This window comes from Nicotiana attenuata, unplaced genomic scaffold (genome assembly GCF_001879085.1).
Source record: "Nicotiana attenuata strain UT unplaced genomic scaffold, NIATTr2, whole genome shotgun sequence".
Lineage (NCBI taxonomy): Eukaryota > Viridiplantae > Streptophyta > Magnoliopsida > Solanales > Solanaceae > Nicotiana > Nicotiana attenuata.
The window spans coordinates 47,050-58,410 of record NW_017673562.1 but is presented as its reverse complement, the minus strand read 5'-3'; the positions used below and the strand labels follow the sequence as shown (position 1 = coordinate 58,410).

The 11,361-nt window shown below is 41.8% G+C and overlaps 1 protein-coding gene across 1 annotated transcript; it reads left to right on the top strand.

Moving 5' to 3' along the window:
- The first annotated feature begins 2,054 nt into the window (after nucleotides 1-2,054).
- On the top strand, nucleotides 2,055-4,623 carry LOC109216732 (cilia- and flagella-associated protein 58-like). Its single transcript, XM_019380908.1, has 5 exons — nucleotides 2,055-2,220; nucleotides 3,032-3,160; nucleotides 3,271-3,413; nucleotides 3,795-3,986; nucleotides 4,054-4,623. The coding sequence occupies exons 1-5, from the start codon at nucleotides 2,055-2,057 to the stop codon at nucleotides 4,621-4,623; spliced, it is 1,200 nt and encodes a 399-aa protein (XP_019236453.1).
- The last annotated feature ends 6,738 nt before the right edge of the window (nucleotides 4,624-11,361 follow it).

The window sequence follows — 11,361 nt, the reverse complement described above, 5'->3', positions numbered from 1 at the left end:
GTACAAGTGTAAATATAAAAATTCTTAACGGGTTAATAGTTTATCCGATAAGAAAATTGAGTAATTCGTCTCCAAACCGTCAAGCCTTTAATTACAAATCTCAATTGGTTAACCATCCATTATCCCGATAATCCGATACCAATAAGCCAATAAGTCATTGGTTCGGTTCGCTTAACGGTTTCGGCTCGATTTTGAACAGCCCTACCAAAAAAGCGTTGCACTGCAATTGAACATGCCAAGCGGTTCAGGCAAATTCCCTCAAAGCTCTTCAGTATCTGAAGCGGCTGACTAGGCTGCGGCTAAATGCATCCACAAATCGCCATTTTCTGTTTTCTAATTGAAGCGATTATCGAAAATAGTCTCTCTACCCTTCCAGGAATAGGATTTGTTATTGTTGTTGTTAATTGAAGCGGTTACCTTTAATCGCAAAATTTGCTTCTAATCTACCGCTTAATTTCTTCAAATAGTGGCAGTTATGTATTATATAGATTGAATCGACCAAAAAAAAAGGTCACAAAATATTTATTTTCTTCCTGTGACGTAGAAGGAACTAGCCGGTGCGTATGAGTAAAGAAAACATTTTCCAGAACTACTTTGGTATAATCGACAGCATATAGATGGCTTTGAAAGCGATTTTTCAGTTGTCATTACCACTCGACTTAGGAATAAAATTAAGAAGAATAAAATTTGTATATGTTTTATTTCGTATATTCATTAATTCATTTCATTTGGTATCGCCAAAAATGAGTATGTAATATAAACTCAGGCTACAGCTAACAGCCTAAATTATGTATTTCATTTAAGATCATACATTTATAAAAGGAGGTCAATGTTTGTTCGTCTGCCTTAGATTTAGCGAGATTAATTAGATTATGTCATACTTCACCTTTATCATTTCAATCTTTTAGCAATAATATTTTGCCAGTAAGGGAGTACCGCGCTAAAGCACCAGTTTTATTTTCGGAAAAATAAAAAGAGTAACAATTTGTACCACCAAGGTCATAAAAACCAAGACTGGTATATATAATGCAAAACAAATATAATGTATCCATCTGTTTACCCTAAAAACTGGATAACAATTAAACTTATAATGTAGTTTTAAGGATATGCGATTTCACCTAGTAGTAATTGATAAACGTAAAGATAAATGATGTAAATTGACAATAATACAAAGCAAACCAGTGTTTGATCAATGCCCTCGAGCTAATGAACCTTCGAGCTTGGCAAAGTAAGAACAGTTAAAGAGCAGCAAGTTGATGAGCAAAGACAGAAAAATTATATTGCTTTTGTATTCGTGAATGTAAGGTGTTTACAAATGATGGAGATCCCTCTTTATATACTAAAGGAATCCTAATTATAATACAATTCTTACTATGGAAGTAAATCCCATGATTGGTACAAATAACCGCCCTTGATTTGATCTGTTCCGAGATTCCCGCCGTGATCTCCGACCGGTTACGAATATCTCGCCTTTCCGTTATTGCATTTCACTCGAAGTCGGTCATACTTAGTTCTGGATTGCTGCTAGCCTCGGTCTCGACGGACACCACGATTCTTGAACTCGATACCTCATCTTCGTGCTATAGCCCGATCTATTACGAGGCTGGCCCTCGATGTGATCCCCTAGTGTCGATTAATTAGCAGAATCGGGCAAACCCGATTTATACCGTATACAGATAGTCCCCTCATTTCTTAGAGTGTAGTGAGAAGAAACGAACCGAGCCTTCGATTTTGCACATCGACCAATTCTGATGTCACCCTCGTGACGTAAGCGATGGAGGTGACTGAAGCGTCGCGTCTGTACAGTTCTCAAGATCATTAATTAATGCCTGTTGATGGTTGGCCACTAATGCCTTTGAACCGTCCTGGCAAACATTTTAAATAAACCCTCCTCATAATTTTCTCAAACTTTACTTTCAAAACTTTTCTTAATCTTCAAAGCTCTCCTACTTCCTTCAAGTTCCTCAATTGCGCAAATTATTTACATGTCGTTCGCTAATCCTCTCTTAAAACAAAAAATTTCATCTTCTTCTTTTTTCTGAACTTACATAGTCATGGAGAAAATATCTAAAACCGTTCCTCAAAAGGAAAAAGCCTCTTCATCGCGCCCAGCCGGCGATAAAGCGCCGGTGGAGACGCGCATCAAGGAGTGTGTTCTGGGGTCGTGCGATCGTACCTCCGACTTCAAAGTCGAGAAACCCTCTTCGGTCCCTGGCCGATGTGAGCCCATATCGAGATATATATGCTCGATAACCGAAGGCGATCTCGAGCAGGTGAAAAAGGATTGCCACCCGGAAAACAAAGAGGTGGCGATTCCTTCCCCTGAAGAGGACATCACCACTTACGTAGAAGGGTTCTTAAGTCCTTACACTTACCCCTTTATACTGGGTCTCGTTGATCCGTTTATCCTTGACTTCTGCCGCCAATACCGAATAAATCTTGGCCAGAAACACCCTTCCTTTTGGTGCATTGTTATCTTGCTCCGATTCTTTGTGAGCAAGGTCGAAGGGATGACATTTACCCTCGACCACCTCATTACATTGTATAGCCCCTGTCTCTATCGAGGCAGATTAATAAGGCTCCATTGCCGAGCCACAAAGGTGTTGTTCTCGAGTACAGACGAGGATAAGGATCGGGGATGGATGGGTCGGTTTGTCCGAGTGAGGACCTCCAATATAATCCCGGCCGAGAAGATGCCATTCCCCGAGGAATGGAACATGAAGCGTAAGTACAAACCCATCAACACCTTATGTTGATTTATTTGTTTCTTTTATCTTTCTTTACTCACATCTTTTCTCACCCACATCTTTTTTTATGATGTAGCGATTCCCTGGGTGCTCGGTGCAATCCTGAACCTCGAAAGTTGGGTTCGGAAGCTGGAGTCGACTTCTACATATGTTGAACGCTCGTGCAGCGATTTAGCGAAGGGCTGATGGGAGGCCAAGAATCATGGTAAGCTTATCTTATACGCTTTTTGATGCTCTTCTGTGAAATGTTTGTTTTCATTTGTACTTGATTTCCTTTTATGAAGGTCTCGAAGATGTTGCCGAAATGAGGCCGCCCCCGCTTGGGGAACAGGAGGTTCCGAAGCCGTCGAAAGAGAAGAAAAGGAAAAGGGTCTCGTCTTCCGATACTCCGAAGCCCAAAAAGAGAAAAGCTCGTAAGTCGAAGAATGATATTGCCGCTCCGCCTGCCTATGTAGTCCAAAAGCTACGAGATGAAGAAGAAGAGAAAGAAGATGTTGATTATGAGTTGGTGTCTCAAAAGAAGGGAAGCACCGAAGCTTCAAAGCAATTGAGCCGGTGACAGTCGAGGAGGCTCATCTTCAGATCGAGGAAATCTCGGAAGATTATCCGCGCAAAGTCCTCGAGTCATCAGAGGCTGAAGATGTCTACCGCCGTGACGAACAATCGGTGAGTGAGCCTGTCCGTCGTGACGAAAAATCGGCGTGTGTGCCTTAAGGGCCTGGTTCGGAAGTTCTCCGAAAAGGAGAGAGCGTCCCAAGTGTCTTGCTTGGGGTAATCAATATTGATGATACGCCGGCCCTCCCCATATTTTCTGAGGGGCAATTTCGGGAGGACCAGTCTTTGGAGACCCCCGATGTGGGAATGGCCCAAGAAGGGGATGACTTATTCCGTGGCCGCTTCACGGGGGTCGATGAAGTTTCCAACCTGGATGCATCGATAATTTTTGATGAGGCTCAGCGACTCCTGAGCTAGGTAGATTTTAGCCCCCGTTGTTAGGTTTATGTTTGCTTTTATTTCCTTTTGTCTGATTTCTTCTTTTCTCCATAGGTTGTGACGCTTCATCAGGAAACATTTTCCAAATCCCGAGCTGAGCTGAACCGGTGTGAGGCCGATCTCAAAAGGCTCACGGAGGAGAGAGATGCCCTCAAACTCCTCTATGTACAAAAAGGAGAGGAGATCAGGGACCTCCGAGCTGAATTAGCAATAGCTCATAAGGAGCAGACCGATCTCATCGAGCAGGTAATATAAATTTTTGGGAGCTTGACATATCAATTTGATATTGGAGACTAACACTTAGATCCTGCAGGTTCGGCAGAAGGCCGAAAAGATCGAGCAGCTCTGTGAGGAGGCTAAGATGAAAGAGGCAGAGACTTTCGGGTGGAAGCAGAACATGGACCATCTGGCCTCAAAGAAAGATACTGCTCGAGCCCAGCTATCTTCGGTTGAGCGTCAACTCCAGAGCATGAAGGAAGAGAGCTTGGCCCGAGCCAAGAAAATTGAAGAGCTCAAGACTCGGTTGGCCGCTGAGCTTGCAAAGGCCGCATCTGAAGCGGAAAGAGTAAAGGCCAATGCGGAGGCGGTCGTGGCCGTCTACCGAGCTGATGCCGAAGTCGCTAACGCTCGAGCAAAGGAAATTTCTGATGTTGCTCAGGTTCGATTATCCTGCATTGCTGAGCATGCTAAGTGCCAGTCTCAGAGAGAGACTCTCGAAGAGATTCATGCTCGTGGTTTTGACCTTATGGCTGATATCGTGAATGCAAAAGTGCTAGAGGCCGAAGCCAAAGCCGAAGCTTTTCTCTCTGGTGATTATGACTCCGGGAGCGCAAGTGGATCCGAGAGCGGAGAAGATAAAGATGGAGCTCCCGGGGAAGATTAGGCACTTAGAATTTTTTTCTTTTATTTGGATTTCTGTGTAAGGCCCTGAGTGGTCATTGTAAATATATTTGCATATATGAAAGATCTTTTCTAATTTGTCTCGAAATTCGGTTTTGCGAAGACTCTGTTTTGCTTTTCGCCTTATATATTTTATACTTTGTAAGGGTTTTGACTCACGTCGTTGTTTTGCAAAATTTTTGTTTGTTTGTGGATCTGAAAGTTAAGTGATTTGATCGGAGTTGGACTAATATAGTCTCAATCATCGAGTGAGTACTTGCTCAAACGCGGGGTAGAAAAAACCCTTAGGTTTCGTTTGAGCAAGGGCTGATCCTCGAACCCAAAAAATATAATAGCCTTTAGGCTCTTTGAATTGGGCCCATATGGCCTCAAAAGAGTGGCTTCTTCCTTTTTCGGCTTAAAAGATTAATCACATAAGAATTTATTATACCTTAGCACGAGGTAGCTCTGTACCCATTAGGATTATCAAGGGTTAGAGTTATCGAAAACTTTGTTATGCCTTGGCATACGTTTGTTCGAGAGTTCGAACAATTTAGTACCCCTTAAGGTTTTCGAGGGTTGATGTTATCGAAACCCTTTGTGATTTTGCCGAGGGTAGCCTTGTTTAACCGATTTGGTGAAAATATTCAAAGGCCTATTTTATTACGGAATTCGAACGTCTCCGAACCGTGTTATTCGGCCGTAGCTTATAACTTGAGATTTGCCCTTTGTGGTTGTTTCTCAACAGTACTTCGAACCTGTTCGAAGTACCAGTCCCCGAGTGGGATGGCCATGGCCTATATTATTGAGAGTTTCCTTTACAAAGTCTTATGGTTTCGAAGTTTAATAATTCGAGAAGGTCGACTTTTGGACGACAGTCCTCGAATACAGGGTTAATTGCCCAAGCTTAAGTTACAATTGGCTCTTGAGCCGGTTTTCGCAATAGATCGTAAGTATGAAATTGTAAAGTAGAAATTTTACTAAGGCACGGAACATGTTACACCCCATATTTTCTTACGTAAAAATATGCCATAAGTAAATTGATGGAAGCTCGAAAATGAGATGTTACATCCCGCGTTTTCGTATGTTAAAGTTTCGTCGTAAGTTAATCGACATAAGTTTGGGAATAAGATTATTTTGAGATTATAAGCATTATGCTATTTCAAATAAGTGATAAGTAAATTCATGAAGGTGAGAGGGTAAGCAAATTGAAGAAAACAAATTTCGTCGAAGTTTTTCAATTTGGGATAAAATACCGTGCGAGCTATGATACTCGATATTTATGGACTAATGCCATACAAGGTACCACATGACCATGATAGTGAGTAGTATTTTAAGTAATTTGAGATAATTCTTAATTATATCGATAATTTATTGATTGTGGGGATGATTATGATTAAGTGGATAAAGATCTTTTTTGGGGCTGCCACTTGGCATAAATCTAAGCCAAATTGGCACTAATAGGCATGATGAGTCATAAGGCATAAGATGCCTTGTATACACGTATAGAATTCTTGGATTGATAAGCTAAGCTAAGCCATTCTTGGTCTCTTTGTTGATAAGATAACTTGGAGAATATGAATGGAGTTATGGCATGCTTGCCACTTTAGATTATAGACCGGCAACGTTGGGTGAGTAAGTTTAGTGGTTATTCATCATTGCAAGTGTTATCTTTCAATGGAGTGGATATTAGTTGGATAAGAAATAACGTGCTATGATATCAAGATATCATACAGAATTTGCCTACTTCGATCCGCCGTTAGGTCTTGTCGCAATTGACGTGTATTAGAGGGATTGTCAAGAGAATCGGCTCAGGTATGTTAAGACTATTCCTTCTTTCCTTTTGGCATGATCCATACGATACAAACCAAACGAGAAAATGCACAACTTTCATAAATGACTCTATTCATAGAAATGCTAGAGATGCTTATGTTCTTGATTCCCCATGCGTCCTATTATTATATCATCTGTTCATGGGTCTAAGAAAATACGTAAGTTGATAAAGTTTACTTCATGATATTAATCAAAGGCATAATGGTCTTATGACATTCCGAAAGATTTTATTGACGTACTTCTCATGCATTGTATTCGTATATACATGTACATTGACCCATGACTAGATGGCGTTATATACGCGTATATATTTATATTATATGTATATGGGATATGGGAAAAGGTTACGATGTTATATACGCACCACCACCTGATCAGCTGGTATACGTTGATGATTTTGTCTACAGTGGCCGGGATGATATGATGGGATACCTTCAAAGGCTTGATAATGTTATGAACACATGTACATATGCAGGACATGACATTCATACGTATATGCATGACACTATAAGTATTTCATAATTTACATAGTTATCCAGACTTACAGGTTGAGTCATTTACTCCATATTTCTTCCATGTCTTTTATGTACTTATTTATGTGCCTTACATACTCGGTACATTATTCGTACTGATGTCCCTTTTTCCTGGGCACGCTGCGTTTCATGCCCGTAGGTCCTGTTAGACAGGTCGAGAGTTCTCCAAGTAGGCTATCAGCTCCGCGAAAGATGTTGGTGCGCTCCATTTGCTCCGGAGTTGCTTGTTTGGTCAGTATGATTTAGACGCGTATTGTTTGGTATGGCGGAGCCCTGTCCCAACCTTTATGTTAAGTATGTACTCTTAGAGGCTTGTAGACAAATGTCATGTATACGGATGCTTGTATGGCCTTGCCGGCCTATGTTTTGAGTTTACAAATGATCATGTTGGCCTTATAGACCCATATATCACATGTATAAGTTTTTATATCAGGTTGGGTCGTCCTATATTGAGTATTCCCTATGTTTATTCTGGTTAACCCATGACGGCCCGTTTGGCCCTTTTGCCAATAAAAGTACAATAAGAAAGATATGTTATGTTGGTACTCGGTTAAGTAAGGTACCAGGTGCTCGTTGCGGCCCATAGGTTTGGGTCATGACAGAACATTTGGAAAAGGTACTTCTTTTAATAGATTGTTCATACGTACATGTTTTTCCATTTAGGGCTCGATACTCTACACGGGAACGATTCCTTTGATCGTTTGTCCCTTTAAAATTTTTTCCTATCGAGGCCCTGTTGACATGAAACATCTTCCTTGAAAACATAACATCCGAGGAAGATGCCCCCTAGTATTCGAGGTCGATTGTAAAGAGGCCTCGGATACTGTTGAATTGTACCCATGTAGAACATATAATTGTTGCCTCGTTAAAAACCTCGCCGGAAAAACCCATTTGGGATAAAAACCGATCTAAGGGAAAAAGATTGCAACGCGTGCTTTAAAACCTAAGGTATTCGTGTTGTAGAGCTTCTCGACATCCTCGGTCGAACACCCACAATTAGTTAGTGTCAAATATAAATAAAAGGGAAGAGAGTCATACCTTAGCAATAGTATCGTTTGAGGAGCGATATTTTCTAATTATTTGGCGATTGTTCACCGTTCATCGTGCCAAGCTCGTAAGATCCCTTTCCGATGACATCGAGGACCTGATACGGTCCTACCCAATTTGGGCTGAGTTTCCCCTCATTTGCATCTCGAGTGTTGATGGTGACTTTTCTCAGAAATAAGTTCCCTATTTTGAAGTGTCGAAGATTGGCTCTTCGATTATAATATCTTTGGATTCGCTGTTTCTGGGCGGCCATCCAAACAAGGGCGGCTTCCTGTTTTTCGTCTAACAATTCGAGGCTTGTGTTCATAGCCTCGTGATTTGATTCTTCCGTTGTGTATCAAAACCTGACGCTCGATTCCCCGACCTCGACCGGTATCAAAACTTTGGCGCCATATACTAAGAAGAACGACATTGCCCCCGTACTGGATTTTGTCATTGTCCGATATGCCCAAAGCACTTCGGGCAACATTTCTCTCCATTTCACCTTAGCGTAGTTCAACCTCTTCTTTCGGTTTTGAATGATGGTTTTGTTCGTTGATTCGGCCTGTTCATTCCCACTAGGATGATACGACATTGTTAATATCCTTTTTATTTTGTGATCTTCGAGGAACTTCATTATTCGCTATCGATAAATTATTTTCTATTGTCGCACACTATCTCGGCCGGTATCTTGAATCCGTATATGATGTGATCCCATATGAAGTCTATGACTTCTTTTTCTTTGACTTTCTCAAAAGCCTGTGCTTCAACCGACTTAGAGAAATAGTCTGTCATAAATAAAATGAATTTACCTTTACCTGGGGACGATGGTAGAGGATCGACGATGTCCATCCCCAATTTCCTGAATGGCCACGGGGATAGGACCGAATGGAGTTGCTCTCCGGGTTGGTGGAACGCCGGTGCATGACTTTGGCATTTGTCACATTTTCGAACAAATTACCTAGTATCTTTTTCCATATCGATTCAATAGTATCTCGCTCTGATGACTTTGTGAACCAGTGATTCGGCGCCAGAACGATTTCCGCAAGTACCTTCATGAATTTCTCGTAGAACGTAGTCTGTATCTACCGGGACTAAACATACTGCCAACGGTCCATCGAACATCCTTCTGTATAATGTTCCATCTTCCGCCAATATGAATCGTGCGACCTTTGTTCGAAGGGTCCTTGATTCCTTAGGATCTGATGGAAGCTTCCCGCTTTTTAGATACTCGATATATTTATTCCTCCAATCCCAAGTTGGGATTGTGGAGTTTATTTTGGCATGGCCCTCTTCGATCATTGACCTCGAAAGATATACGACAGTCCCCGAGCTCAGTTCAATATCATCGATCAACGACCCCAAATTTGCGAGGGCATCAGCCTCACCATTCTATTCCTGAGGTACGTGCTGTAGCGTCCATTCTTTAAATCGATGTAGAGACACTTGTAACTTGTCTAAGTACCTCTGCATCCGATCCTCCCGAACCTCAAAAGTTCTGTTGACCTTATTTACCACAAGTTGGGAGTCACACTTGGCCTCGATGATATCGACTCCCAAGCTCTTCGCTAGCTCGAGACCTGCAATTATGGCCTCATACTCGGCCTCATTGTTAGTCAATTTTGAAGATTTGATAGACTGCCTAATCGTATTGCCTTTGTGTGGCTTCAAAACGATGCCTAGCCCGGACCCCTTCACATTTGAAGCACCATTTGTGAGAAGAGTCCATACCCCAGAGGATGTACCCGATTTAAGCAATAGTTCCTTTTCGACATCAGGTATGAGGGTTGGTGTGAAGTCGTCCACGAAATATGTTAAGATTTGAGACTTGATGGCCGTTCGGGGTTGATACTCGATATCGTACTGATTTTTACGACCCATTTGGCCAGTCGGCCCGAGAGTTCGGGCTTGTGCAGAATGTTGCGAAGGGGGTAGGTGGTTACAACAAAGATAGAATTGCATTAAAAATCACGTTTTAATTTCCTAAAGGCGCTTATTAGGGCAAGTGCTTATTTTTCTAAGTGTGGGTACCGGGTTTCGTCCTCACCTAAAGTTTGGCTAACATAGTAAATATGAAATTGCATACCTTTCTCTTCTCGAACTAGGACACCACTTACTGCAATCTCCGAGATTTCCAAATATAAGTAGAGTTGCTCATCCACTTTCGGAGTATGTAGCAATGGTGGGCTCGAAAGATATCGTTTTAATTCTTCCAATGCCTGTTGTCACTCCACGGTCCAGGTAAAGCTGCTCATCTTTTTGAGAAGTGAGAAGAACTTGTGGCTTCGATCCGAAGACCTCGAGATGAACTGGCCTAAAGCGGATATCCGCCTTGTTAATCTTTGTACGGCCTTAACACTATCTATGACTGCGATGTCTTCGATTGCCTGGATTTTGTCGGAGCTCATCTCGATTCCCCGATTTGACATCATAAAGCCAAAGAAATTGCCTGAACCGACTCCGAATGTATATTTCTCGGGGTTGAGCTTCATGTTGTATCTTCTCAATATGTTGAAAGTTCCCTGCAAATGTGTCAAATGGTCCTGTGCGTGCAGTGACTTAACTAACATGTTATTAATATATACCTACATTTATTTACCTATTTGTTCTTCGAACATTCGATTTACTAGGCATTGATAAGTAGAACCAACATTTTTTAGCCCAAACGGCATTACATTATAGCAATAAGTATCGTACTTAGTGATAAATAAAGTCTTTTCCTGGTCCTCCGGGTTCATTTGTATTTGGTTGTACCCAGATTAGGCATCTAGAAAGCTGAGGTTCGTGGCCGGCCGTGGCATCAATCATGCGATCGATTTTTGGCAAGGGAAAAGAGTCTTTAGCGCACGCTTTGTTTAAGTCTTTGTAGTCTACACACATTCTAAGTTTATTCCCCTTCTTGGGGACTAAAACCACGTTTTCTAACCATTCAGGATATTTTACTTCCCGGATGGACCCTATTTTGAGAAGTTTGGTTACCTCGTCCTTAATGAACGCATGCTTTACCTCGGACTGTGTCCTTCTCTTTTGTTTTACCGGTCTGAACTTCGGTTCCACACTTAATCGGTGAGTGGTGATCTCTGGTGGGATCCCTATCATGTCAAGGTGGGAACAAGCAAAATAATCCATATTTTTGATAAGGAATTTAATGAGTTTTTCCCTGAGGTCGAGAGTTAACCCGGTGCCCAGGTATACCTTTCGATCGGGCAGATGATCGATCAATATGACTTGCTCCAGCTCTTCAACCGTTGATTTCATGGCATCGAAATCATCGGGGATTACGAAGGTTCGAGGTATCATGTAATCATCATCCTCGATAATTTCCTGCTGTTCCGATCTAGTCGAAGCCG